The sequence below is a fragment of the Diadema setosum genome, chromosome 9 (assembly GCF_964275005.1).
Source record: "Diadema setosum chromosome 9, eeDiaSeto1, whole genome shotgun sequence".
Lineage (NCBI taxonomy): Eukaryota > Metazoa > Echinodermata > Echinoidea > Diadematoida > Diadematidae > Diadema > Diadema setosum.
The window spans coordinates 18,989,125-19,009,378 of record NC_092693.1 but is presented as its reverse complement, the minus strand read 5'-3'; the positions used below and the strand labels follow the sequence as shown (position 1 = coordinate 19,009,378).

Genomic DNA, 20,254 nt, shown 5'->3' with positions numbered 1-20,254 from the left:
TGGAATCATGCCGCACCATTAATAAACGACAAACAGATCTCACCATCCAAACAATGTGCCTACCAAATGGTTTACTCCACCACTACTGTTGAGAGAAAATATTGAAGTGCAATAAATCCAACCACTCAAACTTTTCTGCTCTTTTCAAGTGTTATTATTTATTTTCAATGTAGATTTTCCTCATAGCTTCATATTTACACAATATCAGATTGTCTGGTAGGATGTAGAACCATACAGCTCAGGGGAGCATTTCATCAAGCGTTTTGTCAGTGATTTTCACCGACAAATTTGCTCTCAGCCAATCAGAGGCAAGGATTTCAGTTGATTAAAACACTTGTCAGTGACTGACAAGTTACATGAAACACTGCCCAGCATTTTTTTTTTCTGTTTTGTTTTGTTTTTCAAACTAGAAACACTGGTAGTGGTGCCTTTAACTCCATACCTCCATCTGCAGATCTCCTCCATGCAGCTGGGCTGGCTGTTCTCTAGGCATGGTCGTTTGAATAACGGCAACTGTCAGAGGAACTCCAAACTTATATGTCGTGAATTTTCTCCTGTTTGTTTACCTCTCTTATTACTTTGTACAAAAAAAAAAAAATGTATGGACACTTGCTTGTGGAACATTTGTGTGTGTGTGTGTGTGTGTGTGTGTGCGTGTCTGTTTGTCTGTCTGTCTGCCTGTATAATCTGTTTGAGCATAATTTTGCTCCTCTGGCTTTATAGAGCCATGTGTGATGTGTATTTCATGTGTATTACATCATTTCGAAAAATTATGACAAAACACTTCTTGCACATTTTGGTACATTTCTGTTCAAACATATGCACCCTTTTAAATGCTCTGATGTCTCTAGAAAAGTTAGGCATCTCTTTACATTCCCCGTGAACCACTAATAAAGTGCAAACTTAACCACGAGGGTCTCCCTCTCTACCTGTCTCACAATATTATACCTCTCTGGAATTTTTGACACTACCATACATCCTTTACAAACCTTCATACACGCAAGGACACCAGCTGGAATCAACTGGAAGGCTTCTGACGCTTGCCTTCCGAACCTGTTATTGGATAACAGAATGACGCATTAGATGGCAGCATGCCAAGGTCCCAGCATCATCCTTTACCTCCTTGCAAGATTTTATCATAAATTGCCACTACTCATTTCGCGATTACTGTAGTGTGCGTGCTTTGATTATGGCTAGTTTTTTAACAGTAATGATAATAATGATAAGGTCTTCTTTATCCAGGGTAGCCTCTTCATTGTTGCCACTGCTCTACCAGGGGGCCCTGCAATTATTACCCTAGCGTTGCCAGGTACCCATTTATACACCTGGGTCAAGAGGGACATTGTGGGTAAAAACATCTTGACAGGGATGTAAGCACTGGGTGGGAATAAGCCAGTTCGGAATTCCACTTTGCGCATGAGCAGAAAGAAGGTCATTTGGACCAACAGGCATGTTGGTTTTTAAATTTACTGGGATAAGCATCTGTCATGTAATGATTATTCATATAATTCTTATAAATGCCGCTTGCCAGCACATCCACCTGTCAGCAAAAGTGGTATTTGGCAATATCAATAGAAAGAGATTGTCAATACCGGTACAGCCAATGCAAAATAATGAAATGGATGCTTTCTCAAGTGTGAATTGACAGATAATTCTGCTCATCTGGTCTACGCAAGTTTATTCTTTGTTTGAACGGGATTGATGAATCCCATAAATTGTTACGTAAAGCTTATGCATTATGTCGCTCTGAAAACGAGTGAAGTGCCCCTAAGCAACTGAGAAAAAAGAAAGGTCATTCGTACCAATGTGCCCATGAGCTAACTCCGAACTGGCTTATTGAACTTAGGTCCTCCGATTGGGAGTCGGGAGTCTTATCCACTATGCCACAGCGCCCCCCTTTTTGTGCTTGTCTATTCTGCCCTGGCTGTATTGGATGATGAAGGAACAGAATCAAGAAGAGAAAAGGATGGAATGAAGCAAATCATCGAGAAATGACACTTTATGCGCAAAACCAGTCAAGAGTTCCATCAGAGGATATAAATTTTGCCCATAGGACACTTATCGTTGAAATCATGATATTTAGGTTGTCATGGTGCTGCCGAGTTGTTTCTGACTTCACTGGAACATGGACTGGATTTTACAAGTAGCTTTTGTCTCTGCTTTCCTTGAACCAAAGTGAGATGTCTCTTTTCATGATGACTTTTCCTTTAAAACTTCTTCTGCATGTTGTTCAGATAGTGAGTGTAATACATGTTTGCGAGTAGCAATGCAAATCTAGAGGATGAACTAGAAAGGAAAGGAGTTCACCCAAAACTCTCAAAGCACACATGTCTTTAGAATTAGAGAAACAAAATCAGTCATGTGATTGTTTGGCTGAAATAAAGAATCAACAGAAGGGAGTTGCTTCTGTTCTAATAATGGGTAATATGTCATAATTTTGGCGTTGTAGATATACTTCAAAAAGACAGTAGTTTAGTCATGGTACTGTCATGGTACTTGTGTGTGGAATAGTTTGGTTGTCTGGTGAACCGACAAACTAGAAGTATTGTTTTTGCTGATTGTGTGTGTGTGTGTGTGTGTGTGTGTGTGTGTGTGCGTGAGGGCATTGAACTTTGGGTGCCATGGAAGAAAATTGTGGCAGAGAAATGATCCCTCAAGATGAAGTAGAAACAATTCTGTTGTCATTAATAGACAAAAGCAGTTGAGCAGGTACGTAAGAGACGTCGTGTTCCTGTGACCAAGATAGCTCTCTCAAAATACAGATTGATTGGATGACGCAATTTGGTGCACAATTGTGATGTGATGATGTCATCGCCTCACAAGTATCACACTGATTTGTACACGAAAGCATTATGATTTGTTTTTTCTTCTTCTTCTTCTTTTTTGAAGACAATTTTAGCAGCTATAACCCTGCATCTGTTAGAATCATCATTCTTTGTTATTGCGACGTGGCAATAACTTGATGGGAAAGATACATAATTTTTTACGTCTTGAATGCATTTCAAAGTGAGGACGTTTTAGTGAGGACTTGATTGCAGGTTAGTGGGAGATACAGGCGACAAGACAACGGCATCACCACATTCAACGCTTTGTGTGCTTTGAGTGCTGATCTGCACAGAAAACCCCATAGGGTTGTACACACTGTCCAAAGTGCATGGCACAGAAAGGGTTAGCCGTTACTGTACCTTGGGAACTGAATGGCAGAGAAAATTCTGTAGTATTGCACATTTTGTCCGAAGTCCCTGCCACGGAAAGAATTGAATCCCACCAGTGATTGCAAACCAGTCTCACTGTTTTGTTACCATATATTTGAAACTTTTAAGTCTGTAGTTTATTGACCCCCACAAAAAAAAAACAAACAAAAAAAAACTTTAATTTTTTTTCTTCCCTAATTTGTAATGAGTCATCCATCACTCTGTTTCATAATATCACATTAGATTAAAACAGGCTTGAAGGTGGGGGGAAATTGCCATTTAAAGGGGAGCTATTCTCATATACTGTAAAATGAGGAATGTTCGCATGCATTTTAATTTCATGAATTTTGCGAGAGCCAAGATTTGCGAAATTGAAATGCATGCGAAAGTTCTTGTCTACACTATATGAATTGAATGCTAGAAGCAACTCGCGATAATTTCATGCCGTGGAAAAGGTTGATTTCATGCCACGAAAATATTGTGTTTTACAGTACTGCATGCTTGCCTGTTCTAAAGCTACTTCAATGAACTCATAAATGTGCATTCATCAATAAATACCATTCTCTTAATGAGGGTTTGAAATTAAAGTGCATATATCTTTTTGGCATTCCTATGAGATAAACCAAACCCCAGTGTCTTGAATAGTCTTTCTTTTTAAAGTTTTTTTCGCTGACGATGTCTATAAATGGACACAAGCTAATCTCACGTTGCATGCTCTGTTGGAGGTGTGGAACATTTGTTTACAACCAGATGTCCGGTAATTTCGGTCTGAGCGAGCTAAATTGGGTGCCCGTGTTCTGTGGGCCTTCTGCTTCTTGCTCCATTGCTCATTGTGCCACCTTTCTGCTCATAAAGTGATGATTAAAGTCCACTAATGTAAAGGAACTAATTACGGATTCAGCAACTATGTAAAGATATGCCATGAAGATCAATGTTGAACACTAAAGAAAAAAAGAGGATATAGTGCATAGTGATGACAAATTACATACATGTGTCATTAAAGGTAGAAGTAATAGTTGTAGCCTCAACTTAGTGAAGCAATTTATTTTGTGTGTTTGTGTGTGTGTGTGTGTGTGTGTGTATGTTTAGCTTTTAATGGCATTGATGGCGATATTTGTTGAGTCTGTCGTGAGAGAAAAGAAAATGGATGCTTTTTATGTTTAAGGTAAATGTGCTGATGATACACAAAAGGGCTTGCAAAGGTTCATTTTATGACAAAAAATAAGAAGTATTAGAGTCCAAATATATGCTGGTATTATTATATTATTATGAACTGTAATTTTTTGGCAGCAAGTCAAAGGTGCATGACTTCTTTGCTTATTCTGTTTTTATATTTCCTATCTAACCATATCCCCTTTTCAAAAAGACTGCAAAAAAACAAAAAACAAATCATGATACTTGTGCTGCTCATAAAGCTGGCCCTTTAATAATAGCATCTAGCCAGGTGTTATGCATTATATTAACTTTATTATTAGCTGTAGAAAAGACGGGCTTGAAAAACATGAAGATGGCTTGTGTCGAACCCCCCCCCCCCCACCATCACAAAATTGTGATGGTGGGGGGGGGGGGGGGAATATCTATAGGCATGACAGCAGTACACACTAGAAACAACTAAATGCAGTTATCAGTACAAAATTGTAATGGACATATTTGTGATTCCCAGGGAAATGTGTAGTGTAATATGCACTCTTGTTTTTGCTCATTATAAATCAAAAGTGCCAGCCCAGATGCTAGGGTTAGTGAAGTAATTCATCAGCCATTGCCGTGCCACTTTGCTGCAACCAATTACAGACAAGTTTCCCATTATCCCTCACAAATGGTGAAGGGCTCATAACAGATACCCCCTCCCCCATTTGAGCTGTCTCTTTTTGTATGTTTTAGCTATTCCCTGATGTGCTTCTTAAGTTGGCTGGAAAGGCCTGAGGGCCATAGTAATTTCTGATTGCTTTTTTCCAGCCTGGCAACTCAGGGAAGCACATTAAGGGAAGTCTGTTTTGTTTTTGTTTTTGTTTTTGTTTTTACACTCTTATATTATGCTTGTTTTGTTTGTTTGTTTGTTTGTTTTTATTATTCACTTGTATTGTTCCCTGCAAATGGGATAGTAATTAGATGATGATAATGAAGATGAAGATGGTGATGATGATGATAATGGTGATAATAATGGTAATGATAATAATAATGATAATGATGATAATAATGATAATCATCATAATAATTATTAATATAATTGATATTTAATCTCTCAAGGGAAGACCCTGTGTGAGGTCACAATAGATAGCTAAAACTGGTCACTATAAGCCAAGAAAGGGTTAAGCATAGTTTCTGCGTAGAGCCATGAAAAGTAGAACTATGCAGTCTGAGCTGAAATAAGCCAAGGCTGAGTTACACATGGGTTGAAGCTGGGTCAGACAAAAGTAGGAATTTTTTTATTTTTTTTTTTGCAGAACAGGTGACTCGCTGGCTTGACAAATTGGCCGAGTTGATTGGCCGAATCAGCCCGAGAGTGGCCCAGAACTTTGCACGCTCTGCGGCGTAGAAAATGACATTTATGCATCATTTGGATCAGTAAACATTGCGAGACGGCGGCATTGCAACTGACGCAGGCCCGAGCAATTACGTCCGAGGAGGGTGCCTCGGACGAAGAATCGCGGGATCTGGGAGGGGGGGGGGTGATGCACGCTTTGTAGTTTGAATGCCACATAAACTGGACCTTCCCGTCTAGGGACCCACCCATTATGAAGAATGGCAGACCAGGGAGGGTTTTTGCCAGGGGTCCTTTCTCAGAAACTCAATCTAGTATTGAGTCCTCCATTGGAATGTTTGATGGATCGATAGTTAACCAACCCCCCCCCTTCCTCACATGATGGGTCGCAAATGTTACAAACATGGATGTCATTGTGCACTCTTTGCCTTGACATGAATGATGATGGTAATGGAGTGCATGGAAGTACAAATGGCCGAAGCTGTAGTAGCTAGAGGGATGATTGGACATTAACTTTTTGTCACCCAAAATGAGAGTGCACATCAAAGATATGTCACAAGAATGTCCACGTGGTTTAAGTTTTATGCAGCGGATGAAAAAGACCCTTTTTTTATGACAAGGCAGCACATACAAACACACACACACACACACACACACATGCACACACACACACACATAACTCAAAGTTTTCAAAGAAAATGGAAGGATAATCATTCAGCGTCCTATCTCACCCTAAACCCTTACAGCGCCATGCACTTTGGACAGTGTTTACAATGCTATGGGGTTGTCTGTGCCAATCGGCACTCAAAGCGCACAAAGGGTTAAACCCAACGGTGTCTGTTGAGAGCATGTTTTGACAGTTTACAGAGAAATTTAATTTGACCTTCGTAGGCTCAGCATAGGAGGCTACTACTCTCTCTGCTGTGATGATTAGTGAGATAGATGTGTCACATTGTTCTGTCGAGGGTCAGAATGATAGTCACGGCATGCTAAAGAAGAATTTGCAGGCTTGCATCTTTTGAGGAGCATAAACTAAAGTGTGTTTTTTGATGTGAAAATATGATGTTGAAATTTGATTCGTTAAATTACATGTATGTAGTCTATGTGTGGACAAACTTTGGGTGAAACTGGACTGGCTGGCCCTAAGAAGGCTACTACCCTGCTTACGACACAACTTTGACATGACATGCTTACCATTCATTGTCTTAAAGTACAATGACAAGAGGTGATTCAAGGAAAGCTTTTGCTGTTGTTGTATAGAAGTGAAGGGCGGTGAGTTACTGTATGCACCTAATATTTCGCGAGGTTTTTATTTTCGCGAATTTCGCGAGTCGGATGCTATTCGCGAAATTATAAACACGCGAAAATATTGACTCTGTGCACGTCTACATTTCTCCTTTCAGCGCAGGACTCCACGATCGCGAATTTAACCACTCGCGAAATTGTCAGGAGTTCCTGATATGCAAAAATTTAGACTCGTGAAATATATGGTGTATATAGTAGCTCGGTCAGTAGCGCGTGTGCCTCACGATCCAAAGGACCACGATTGAATTCCAGAGTCCCACTGAGCAGTGTTGTGTGTATCATACCGTCCCCTCTAGTAAGGGGCAAAACACTCTGCATGTCCCTCAGTTAGGACATAAAATGGAGGTCCTGTGTGTGAGAGAGTCAAAACTCATGCTCGTAAAAGATCCCACTTCATTTATTCATCGCAAAGTGCAGGGTGTTAAAAAACCTGGTGAAGTGGTCCCACCTCATGCATCCAACTGGACCCCATGGAAGACCAGCTATTGCAGCTGAATATAGGCTATCCAGCCATCTTCTCAGATGGAAATGAAACAAACAAACAAAACATTCTGGCATATAGTTTTGATATGAGCAATCAAGATAGTCTTGAGAAGTTCAGGTCTTTTACAAACTAGCAAAGGCTTACCTGGCCCGTCAGAGCATGGCTCACATGATATGATCAGTCATTAACCCATAGACACCTGCCCGAGTATACTCGGAACTCGTCCTCAACGGGTTAAGGTCTTTGCCATGTGTGAGATCAGTGGTGCCAAAAGCAGATGAATCGTATCCTGTGCCTGTTTGAAAATTTTATCCTTTAAATTATGTCACTCAAGGGACTAAATTTTTGAGACATGAGGGTGAAAATCATGCCTGTGTTTAACACAGTAATGCTCATAAATTTCTTTATATTCAAATTGGCTCTGTCTTTATAATCCTTGTTGCTTTGAATTCAGAATTGTTTTAAGAGAAATTTAATTGATATATTTGCATTATTGTCTTTGCTTCAATATTGTCTCTTGCTTCAATAGGTCGTATCTGGAAAGAAGACGGAGAGGAGCCTACACATGAAAAACGGCAAGCCAGCTGGAAAGGGAATGATCATCGTAAGTAAACTTGCCATTGTATGCATATTTTTCCATACTCAGTCAGCCCCATTCATTCTTGGTATGCCTTTAAAAATCTTAGACACATGCTTACAGTGTACTTTGCCTAGTGTCATTTATGAATGGTGTCACGAAATTTATTATTTTAGAAAGAAATTTTGAATACTGTGTGACATGTTTTCCAATTCACCGTAAATAACCAAAGGGCTTTTCAGTCTTTGATGTACACTCGCAGGTTTTACAACGTAGGTACTGCCAAAACTTGAGCTTCGTCTTGATATTGTAGGGCCCATTCATTAAATCTGACCTCAAGTTTTGAGTGTTTGAGAGAGATTGGCCGTGAAATAACCAATGCGAAGACTTTGTTTGATGGTCACAAAAGGATCATTTATGATATACAAAAAAAAAAAAAAAATCTGAGAAAAAAAAAATGGTTGTGTGTCAGTGTTAGTCCCATATACCCGTAAGCATGTTAGTAGATTTTACTGTGTATAGTAATGGTTGTTTTGAATCCTTGGGTTAGCAACGTGCCCCAGGGAGTGCAGGTGGTGAATATGTTACTGTTTGTGCTTGCAATGTCACCGGTAACTGAGGGATGAAGTGCCAAGTCACGGCAAGAGGGCTTAGACAACACTCAAGACTGTATTGCCATATAATTTTGTCTGCACTGTAAACCCCTTCACATGTAGGAAGCTTAACAGGCATGACTTATTCTTGTGCATGTCCTGAAATGCAGACTAATGGGAGGGGAAGTATGTGAACTTACCAATGTCCTGTGCTTATCTAATGGCTGCAATCCCCCGCATGTGATCTTGTGTGCGCTGCTCCGTGCATCGGAAGAGATAAAGTTGTTGAGTGAAGAATTCCTCCCCCCGTACTGTGCGAGGAATCCCGATCATTCGATGATTGTGATTTGGTAAACGTACAGATGTGTTCAGTCTGTGACTGTGGAGACCTCGATTGGTGAGTGTGAATCAGTTTTTGCATCCACCCAACCAAACTGCACTCCTTGGGGGTACATGGAAGTACAGTGGCAATATACACTCTTGAGGTAAATGCAACAAGGAAAAAAAAATGTATCAATGAATCAGAATTCATTTGATGATCTGTGTTTAGTTTTCATGGAAACAGAGAATATCCAATAATCATAATCATGTAGAAATTGATTGGCTGTTTAGTCATGATGAGGGGTAATAAAGCTTATAAGTGCTCTTTGTGTACTCTTTCTGTATATCAATACCACTATCTGTTTTGAGTCTCTATCTCTCTCTTCCCAATGTCCAATTATCTCTCTCCTGTTTTGCCTTAAATGAAAATGTATGTGATGTGAAATCAGACGCATTTAAATGATTTGCCTGTTTCCACCAATTTCTGTGAAAACCTGCCGTCTAATTGGATAATCCTCATTTACTGGGTGTCCATATATGACAATCATCATGTTTTCCCAAAGAATGATGAGCCATAGCTCAGAGATATGGGGAAAAATCCTTTGAGGAGGTAGAGCAGTCAGTGATGGGGTTGGGATGGTGGCGATGTGGTCAAGACTGCAATAGAGAGATGGGTTTTTAAAAAAAAAAAAGAAGTGAGGGGGCAAAATGAATGAACACACATTTGGTGTGGGATGTCCTCCCAGTTGGCCGTAATGAGGATCTGTTGAAGCACGCGAGACGGAGAAACATGATCGGAACAAGTGTGACTTGGCCCAATTTCGTGCGATTCGGAGAGAACCTGGAGTAAATGAGCGGCAGCGTGTAAGTCAATATTCTCTATGCCGGTAGCGTGAGAGGCGTCGCCTGGGGCGATCTGGCCCCATTGAGTTTCCTGGATCCGTCGTAGAAACCATTGTCGTAAAGTGCTTTGGAGGTATCATGCATTCATGGGAACAGTACTCCAGGAATAGAAGCCATTTTGGCACTATTTTAGGAATCGACCATAGCTTTAAGTAACAAACTGTCATCGATGCAACTTATCCAATTAATGGCATCCCCATCCCCCTTCCCCCCCCCAAAATAAATAAATAAATGAAGGGACCTAATCATATATCTTACTAGGCACATGCAAACTGCTAATATAAAGCAATCGTAATAAAAGGTGGGTCCCACGTTATATTAGGATCGCTCTGTTTGGATATCTCAACCATTTCAAAACTAATTTTCATCAAATAAACAATGAATTCCTCTTGGAATCACATGCTCTTTCACATTTCATAAGAGGTTTCTTGTTATCTTGTTAGAAGCCTGAAGTTAGGTCTCAACCAATACTATATGATCCCTTTAAATCCAAATCATGCTCAGCATGGCTTGGATTTGCCCTTTAGGATGGGAAAAAGGACAGAAGGGGGACATTGATACCTCTAGATACTTTTAGATATTACCAAAGTCTCCATGACTTTGTTATATCTTACCACAATCCCCATTACTTAATTCATACCTTACTGTACTCAATAGACTCCATGACTTAGTTCACATCTTCTGTAGATAACGGGACGGAAGGTGAGCTCTTACTGGGTCATCTACTGTTTTCTGCCCCCGCAATTTCTGGAAAATTCCCTGTGGTATCTTAAGCTAAATGATTCACTCATTATGATTTCCATTTTTCTTTATCTTTTTTTTTTTGGTGTGTTATCTAATATATATTATACTGCAAAAACAGAAATTTTCATGTGCATGAAACTTCAGTGAATTTTGTGAGGAGCTTAAGTAAAATGCATGTGAAAGTTGTTCTTTTTTTTTTCTTCACGAGGCATTGAATGCCAGTGGCAATTCACAAATGTTACTGGTGTTACAGTACAATTTTATAATGAATTACTGTCCTGTAACATTCCCCTTAACATCAAAATAAAGTGGAAACATACATCCACTCTCCATCACATTCTTAACCCTTTGCATGCTTTTTGAGTGCTGATTGCCAAAGAAAGAAAGGGTTAGGCATGTAAAAGCACATTGATGTCAAATGTGATAAGTGTTTGGATGATACTTAACATACATTGTAGAAGTTATATCTGCCTTCAAATTACCATGAGATGCGTCTCGTCAGAGTGATCCGTTGCTATGCTGCTTGAAATTTGTCCGAGCTGGAGGAACGAAACGTGTTGATGGGGACATCATATCTTTCGTAGAATAATGCTCACACCATGCAGGCACTGTTTATGAGATTCAAGGGCATCATTCTGTGTTTGGTCACCTTGCTCCCACACCCCCCCCCCCCAGTAATCCGACTGCTTTCCTTAAATGACCCTGAAGAGACCCCGAAACCGTACCGTGTGGAGTGTGAACGCACCCTGAACCGCTGTCAGGCTGACGACACTGATTGGCAGAGAGGATTTGGCGGTGTCAGATCCTGTTTGCTGAAATGCTTCTTACAGCGATCATAACTTGTTTTTAAACCCGGTCATGTTGGCTTCCCACCCCCATTTGCCAATCCCATCCACCCCCACCCCCACCCCCAGCCCCCAGCCCCCAGTTGGTTCTTCCTTGACAGTGAGTGGTAACTGTCTATATCTACACAGGCTTTGCACCACTGGCAGATTTGTCGCTGTGGCTTGTTTGAAAGAAAATATAACAGAATGACACTGTCTGTTCATACTGTGGTGATTGTATGTGTCTGCGGTGAAAAGTTTTGAATTTTTGTGGCATCACTCTGAATCCATGATACCGCTCTTCACTACCAACGTAACAAACAAGTAACCTCTTCAGAGACCAGTCATTTGACTTTCAGATAGTACAGTGTAAGGATGAAACAGTGAGGTATAACACTATCCAGTGAGCTTGTATCATGTGAGCAAAGTGGTGTTAGCACTACCCATATTTAATGGAATTGGGTAGCTTCTATGGCAGATATGATCAAATTGATATCCAAAAGGTACAAGCGTTCTCGCTGAAAGTTGAGACGGGGTAAAATTACTGTATTTCAGGCTTGTGGATTGGAAGTATGATTGAAGTTTGTAAGAAAAAGACACACAAATCTAGCAAATAGAGTATTGGCTGAGATAGTCTGATAATCTTAGTGAAGATCTTGGTGTGTTGTCGTAGATGACATGATGACATGCGTTGTGCCTTAATAATTGTAGGAGCAGGTGCTTCAAGTGTTGTTGAGTAAAAATGCAGACAAATTGCATTTGACCAGATGAGACTCGTTTTCAGATGGGCCCCAGGAGTGCAGGAATAATGCATCCTCATCACATCAAGCTGTAGGAAGAAGTCAGCAAGAGATGATGAGAACATCGCCTTATTCCCGCCTCAGCTTCCTTCACCACCTCCTCCTCCATTTCCTTCTGTACCTTCTTCACCTTCCCTCCCCGTCCTCCTCCTCTAAACTTTCTCCTCTTCTTCCTCCTCAGCCTTGTCTACCTTCCTCCTCCTCCTCCTCCTCTTCCACTTTCACTCCTCTTCCTCCACCTTCTCTTCTTCCACCTGCCCTCCACCTCATTCACCTCCTCTTCCTCTTCTTCCACCCCCTTCATCTCCTCCATCTCCTCTTACTCTACGTACTTCCCTCCTTTTCTTCAACCTCCTTTTCTTCCACCTCCTTTTCTTCCACCTCCTTTTCTTCCACCTCCTTTTCTTCCACCTCCTTTTCTTCTTCCTCCTCTTGCTCTTCTTCCACCCCCTCCAACTTTTCTTCCTCCATCTTCTCCTTTCTGCTCTTCCTCCACTGTCTCCTACACTTTGCTTCCTTCTCATCCTTGTCCTCCTCATCCTCTATCTTCCAGCTTTCCTCTTCCTCCACTGCCACCTCCATCTTCCCTCCTCTTTCCCTTCTCTTTTATCCCCCTCCTCCCCCTTTACTCCTCTTCCCCAACCTCATCTTCCATCTCCTTCTCTTCTTCTTCCACCTCCTCATCTACCTCCTTCATCTCCTCTGAACATCTTTTCTTCCTCAGCACTACTTCCTTCCTCCCTTTTCTTCCACATCCTTTTCTTCTTCTTCCTCTTCTTCCACCTCCTCCACCTTGCTTCCTTGTCCTCCTCATCCTCCTCCATCTTCCCTTTCTTCTTTATTCACTGCCACCTCCATCTTCCCCCTCTTTCCATTCTCTTCCGTCCTCTCCTCCACCTTTTCTCCTCGTCCTCTACCTCCTCCTCTCTTGCTCCACCTCCTTATCCATCTCCTCCTTCTTGTACCTCCTCCTCCTCCACCTCCTTCACCTCCTCCATCTCCTCTTCCTCAACTTCTTCCCTCCTTTTCTTCCACTTCCTCCTCTTCTTCTCTTCCCCATCTTCCACCACCTCCTCCTCTTCCTCTTCTTCTTCTTCTTCTTCCTCCTCTGCCCTAACATTGATTCAGGTGAGCCTCTAGCCAGGCTTTTCATTGGGATCCTGCACGCTGAGCGAAGAAAGGCACTGTACTACAGCCATATGACTCCTCCATGTTTAAAGGTTGCGTCCGCTGGAGAGTGATAAGCATATTGTCAGTGGAGCAGTGAGGTTGGGAGACATGGGGTTGTCGTGAACAAAGAAAGTTTTCTCCTCATGTGTCCTTGCACGTACTTGCTAAAGTCTTTTAAAAGCATTTAGTAATCCACCCAAACTTGACCTAGTTATAGATTAGAGAGCCCACTCAGGGGTAGCAATGTGCCTCAGATGAACAGAAAGGTCACAATGACTCAATAGGTACTAGGGGGATAATACACTGTAAAATCAGAAATATTCACATCACGAAATTTTTACCAACTGGACCCGACAACCTTTTTCGCGGCATGAAATTTTTGTGAATTGCCACTGACATTCAGTGCATATAGTGCAAGCAAGAACTTTCATGTGCGTTTTAATTTCACGAATCTAGGCTCCTCCCAAAATTTGTGAAATTTTCATGCGTGTAAAAATTTCTGGTTTTCCAGTAATCTCTATTCATTGATGATTAGTTTCCAGATATCTATGCCATTCAGCAAGGAAAAGCATGTCAGCATGTGTGCCAGGCAGGTAGCAAAGTACAGCAAGGTTACATGGCAGATATGGCACATCAGAAAATTTGCATATTAACGTAAGGAAACACATTCATGAACAATGAATGCTCTTGTTTTCTTGTAAGATAGTAAGGAAGATTCCAGAAACTCTCAAATAATGACAGGAATTTGTTAGCAAAGCAGAGGAGGCAGTATGATTGGTTTGTGACACACATTATTTTAATGCCAGGTCCCATTTATACGCCAGACTCTGTGAATGATTTGAAAGAAAGAAAGGAGGGTCACACATACAATCTGATCCTGTCCTTTTTTATTCATCATTTTTTTTTTTTTTTTTGGGGGGGGGGGGAGGGGAGATGGGAGGGGCTCTCAATTTTCAAGTATCCTGCTTGTGGTATTTTTCTTTAGTTTGTATTCATTGTGGATTCAGAGGTGATAGACGCGGAATGACATAAGATACATCTGAGATGCTGTATCAGTGAAGTCTCTCTGTTAGTTCTTCCTGTTTGTCTTTGGTTTCAGGAACTGGACCATGATTGGTTGCCCTTGTTTTACCAATGAGGGCAGGACATAGAACAGTGACTGAATTAAGATGCAGAGAAGACAGAACAAACTAAAATTTTAGAGTATGTTGTGGAGGTATCTACTAGGTCCTGCAAGTAACCGCGGGGCTGCCTTTAAGGTGGCTGGAGTCTCAGACGTCACGGCTCACACCAAATCAAAGGCACCGTGACGCAGACCCGCTCCGAAAACATGGCCGAGACGGCGGGTCACATGACCCCTAAGCAAACATTTTTCCTCCGTGCCTCTGGCCGGACGCGAGTTTGCTGAGCCGCGGACCAGCCGGCCAAGGCAAAATATGCACGTCGGAAGGCCTGCAAATATGAATTTCTGAAGCTCGTCGGATGCGGCTGAGACTTACAGCACATGGAAGAAGATAGGAAGGCTTCTTTTTTTTTTTTCATCTTGGTGCACAAATATTTCCACACAGTCCTTTTGGGGGGAATATTGAACAATGTGAAAAATCACTGTGAAATTGAGTCTGCCTGGCATTTATATCTTCTTCTTTTTTCTCTTTTTTTTTTTGGCCTATTATTATCAGTCACTTTCCTCTGCTTTCAATAAAATGGAGACCAAGATGATTTATGCTCTTAGAGTCAATTCACGGATACAGGGGTTTTTTACCCATAATCGGATCATGGATGCTGTGATTTCTGTCTGTGCCTTGAAAAAGGACCTTTAGTCTAAAATCTGTCATGATTTAAGACTTTACCGTGACACGAGAAAAGTCTCTGCTCGGTCCGGAGGCGAGAATGTCGCAGGAAGGATGTCGGAATAATCAAAACACTTACCATGACTCGACTAGATCACTATTTCTGAAAGGACGTGATTAAACATGGGATCGTTAAAAAGTTTTTGTATGGCCTGAAGGCGTGATTTGTGGCCATCCGATCTCTGACGTTAATGACTTCCGTGGATGGCATTGATGCTGGTCCAGTGATGAGTGTAATAATGGCTGGTGAGATGACTGGCCAAGGTGTTTATGATACTGGTGTAGTTGCGGATGGTTGGAATATTTGAGATTATGCTGAGATCAAGTTTCAAACCCAGATAGAGCTATTTTGAAACAATGATAAGATGAGCTTGAAAAGGACACTGATTCCAAGAGAGCTTTAATGACCCCTCAATACTGCATCTACACAGTCGAATGGTGGTGCGAGTTATTGAGTTCATTATCGTACCAGTGGTGACGAAGGTGATAATAGAAATTGATACTGTCAATGAGAACGAGATTCCACATGGGAGGGAGGGAGGGGGGATGCATTCTCTGCGGGATGGAAGGATTAAGGGTGAAAGCTGTCGCCGTGTGACATCCGTCCAAGAGTATGAACACGCTCTTTGGGGGCCCCCTAGTGTTGTGCCAGCGTTTAGGTCTAGTGTCGGGGAGGGATTTGTTACTGTCAACTCCAGTGTGGGAGATGCTCATCTTCCTGATTAGAAATGGCAACCATACTGTGTGGGTGGATGGTACAGGGGTTGGGGGGGGGGGGAGGGGAGGGGGAGAAGGGGTAAGATGGGAGAGACTGGGTTGCTGAAAGGGGGGGGGGGGCAAAGAGAACTGTCCATCTATTCATAGCAACCCATCCCCTAGTAACATAGCCGCTGCCTCCTCAAACTCAAACAAGGCAATGGATCTCGGCGAGCACTCCACAAATATTTGTCCATCCCCCTGGCTAGGGTCAGGTCACCTTTTTTAGGGGGGCAGAGTGCAGAATGTGACAGAGAAGCTCTTTCTAGGAGCAGAAGAACCTGATGTTCCTCGACTTCATACTGACTTTAATGTTCCTGCAAACAGAGGAGTAAGAGAGGATGACCCCGAGGAACTTGGCAGCACCTATGCGATGGATCCCCACCAAAAAAGTGCAGTTGCTCTGGACAAGCTCACTAATTAACTCCAGTCCTTGCTTCCCCGGCTTCTGTGTCCATGCAGAAATCAAATCAATGACAGCCATCCATGGCTGCTAGGCAGCAAGTCACCCGTTCAAACAGTTTTTGTATCTCATTCTATTCTACGTTTACATCCACGACCCTCACTTCGTAATATTTCTTGACAAGTAACCTTAGCGGTAACATAGAAATTGGTGTTTGCTCTTTTTTTTTTTTTGCCTAAAAAAAATACCCAAAATGTGTTGCAACATCAATTTATGCTCTAACAGGCTGTCAGGTTTTGTGTCCCTAATTTGCTTCCCAGGAGCTGGTAACACTGGCCAATGAGTTTTGGCAGACGACAGTTGCGTCGACTTGACGCACGTGTTTCATAGCTAGTGAATCTCCTTTCACTTTAATTTGCTCGGCATTCCTGAACGCGTGTCCGACGTAATCAATACATTTTTGTGCAAATGACGAAATTGTGTGTGGGTGGGTTTGTTTCCTTGTTACCTTTTCTTTCTTTTTTTCCTTTTCTATCTCGTTCTTTCTCTCTCTCCTCCTGTAAAACTATATAAACCTTCCTGGTATCATGGCAACATTTAATGTGATTGCTTTGCGTGGGGAGACGGAGTTCATATTCCGTGTGTACAAACGAAGCAGACTGACTTCGCGACGTACACAAAGTTTATTCCTATGGATTTCATAGGATGGCGAAGAGTGCCATGTAGGATACTCCATGGAGATGCTACATTAACCTCCTCCCCCCCCCCCCCACCCCCCCCCCCCCACACACACACACCCCTGGACATCCATATGTGAATTTTTTGAAAGACTTGTGTCGGAGCCGAACCTCATGGGCTTTATCATAAAGTTAAATGAGTTTGATATGAATGATTATTATGCCCAAACTTTGCCATGTACTATGGAAGAAGAATTTTCTAAGTGGATGAATGTCACGTTTGGGGAAGGGGAGGCTAGTGGTGTGATAAAAGTTTGCCTTTGAAAAATTTTAGTCATTGTATTGATACTGTAGGTTAAAGTACAAGGACAAAGGTCACTGGTCTTACTGTATGCTAAAAGTGCCATTGTCCATTTATGATGTCACTTTGGAGTATCCAGTGGTACTACACTTTGGAAGGAAAGGTAGAAAAAAAAATCAATAAATCATTTTTTTATGAAATTCTAAGGTGACGGGGTAAAGGTAAACTTTGTATTGAAGTTGCTGTACTTTGGCTGCCAATGTCATTCTTCTACAATAACTTTAGCCTGGAATATCTAGCAGTGAATATCACAAGGTAGGAAGGGTAGATGTTAGAAAGAAAATTAATTAGAAGTGTTTTGATGGAAAGGAGAGGGACGAAGGGTCAAAGGTCAAGATCAAAAGTCACTGAATTTGAACTTGTAACTGCCATCACATTCAAGCCATAAATTTTGATCTGAATCCAGTTGGAATTTATTGGTGTACTTTAATGGAAGTAGATCAAGGAGTATTCCCCTATATAATCCTCATAATTGATTTTTTTTTTTCATAGCTGTAAATGAAAGGCTTATGGAATTTAGTAATTGCTCTACAAGGATGCTCTACATTCAGCTGCACACTGCAGATACAGGTAGACAGTCACTCCAGTTATAATTGTACATAATGCCACTATTGAGAAACCAGAAATTTTAGTGAAACTTTCTTGAATTTTACAGGGAACCAATATTTGCATGAGTAAAATGCACGCAAAAGTTTTCGTCTATATGATACAATAGTTGCTGTTGGCCTGATTGGTCTCTTTCTGCCATCCTCGAGGGAAAAGTGAATAATGCCTGATTTGTCAGTCATTAAATGGCATATTTATGCTCCACATTGCATCATATGATATTGCACCTACTCTGCCTACCACCCAAAATACAAATCCTCAATTGTCCCCCCCCCCCAAAAAAAAAAGCATAAGTGCCGACATGTTTTTCCTCTGAATTTGTCAGTGTTGCTGCTGCCAGTGATTACTTGCTGGGAGCAGTGCACCCAGAAAAGCGCACATTTCCAAGTAAATGCGGCCGTGATAATGCGGTCGAATTCATAACAAATCATTGCTTCCCAGTTGGACGCTAATTGCTTACCGAGGCAGCCGGTTTTATATAACTGAGCATAAACCTGAAGGGATGTGTTATTGCCTATCCTCTTGTCAATGCCTCATCAATTAATTTTCCTACGACTGGAGGGCCGATAGACTGAATTTGAGGCAGGATAGGGGGAGGGAGAGGGAGGGCTTTTAAAGATACAGTTTACCTTTTGGAGCAGTGATGTTTAAACATTTCGAGTTATCCCATTAGATGCATATATGTGTAGGTCAGTTGTATTACAAAACATCCTATCATATAAACATTTTGCAATAAAACCTAAAATATAGGGAGATACCTGTATCACTGTTTTTCTCATCAAACCGTAACTGTAGACGGTTAGCCTAGAAACAATTTTATTATAACTAGTTATTATAACTATTGTTCACATTTTGTATATTTAACAATACTTAACATTGATTATCCTGATTAAAATTTTTACAGTGGCTGATTATATGCCTAACACACATTTTAGAACTATTTTGAAGCACTAAAGCTGGGTTTTTGTTTCATTTGCAAATGGTAAATAATGCCTTTAAGCGGACAACGCTATCATTTCATCTTTATGGACTCTTCGGCAATTTCCTCTCATTGTCATCGTTTTTTGTTTTGTTTTGTTTTCTTATTTTCCTGTTGTCTTTCCAACAACTGCCAACATCCACGGGAAGACATCTTCTCAGAAAAGAGACAACCGCGGCAATGACAATAACAAGATGATTTATGATCCAGCAAGTGTTGGTCGTCGTTCATCACTGTTATTTGCATGTCATCGCCACTCAATCATACCTTCTGCGACAGCTTGCTGGCCTTCAGAGAAAGTTAAACTGTTTACAAGGAGAAAAAACACAAAATAAAACAGAAGTTACCCGTCCCAGTGACTGCCAGACAATTTCTTAATCCTCTAGATTCCAACTGATACTATCTATGTGCCTGTACTTGCAACCATATTTCAAGTGAAGACATAATTCATTGGCTATGCATGTGATGTTTGTGTTATTGATATGATTCAGCAGGATTTAGTCTATCAGCAGCAATTACAGGGCGGTGATGTGGCTCAGTCTGTTCCCAAGTCTCACTGAGCGGTGTTGTGGGTAAGCATTCTGTCCCCTCTAGTAAGAGACAAAACGCTCTCTCCCTCGGATAGGAGATTAAATGGAGGTCCCATGTGTGAGTTAGCCACAACCCACGCACGTAGAAGATCCCACTTCATTCATTCATCACAAAGAGCAGGGTGTCAACCCGATGAAGTGGTCCCCCTACCCACCCACACAAAAAAAACAGGCGAATAATGCCAACCCCTCATGGTTTGCTGCAGGTGACTAGCAATAGTCAGCAAATGGTATCAACCAGGCACATTGTGCCATTATGCTTTCATGAATTGAAATTACAATGTTGTGAAAGCATACAAGTGAAAATGCTTGTGACTGCCTTGCTCATACAGATGTTGTATTATATAGATGATGACTGGCGGGGAGGGAACATACCGAATGTTCTACCCGAAAGGTTTGAAATGCTATTGAGGGACTTATAGCCTCCTGAAATAGCATTTCAAACCCTGAGGGTGGAACGTTTGGTACATGTTCCCGACAACAAAAGTCATCATCTGTTATATTATATGGGTTAGTCAAATACGTCAACGTCAACCACCAGCACAACGCACTCGATCGCCCCCGCAGAGCCAAATTCACTGTGCGCGGGTCTTTCTGTCATTATGAAAATGTTTTCCCATGGGAGAACATTACAA

At 41.5% G+C, this 20,254-nt stretch overlaps 1 protein-coding gene across 1 annotated transcript in view; it reads left to right on the top strand.

The window, feature by feature from the left end:
* LOC140233001 (copine-3-like) overlaps positions 1-20,254 on the top strand; it is a 142,902-nt gene that overhangs the window by 75,810 nt on the left and 46,838 nt on the right. Inside the window, exon 4 of the mRNA XM_072313108.1 lies at positions 7,995-8,069. Coding sequence (XP_072169209.1) covers positions 7,995-8,069 — 75 coding nt within the window. The remainder of the gene's footprint in view (positions 1-7,994; positions 8,070-20,254) is intronic.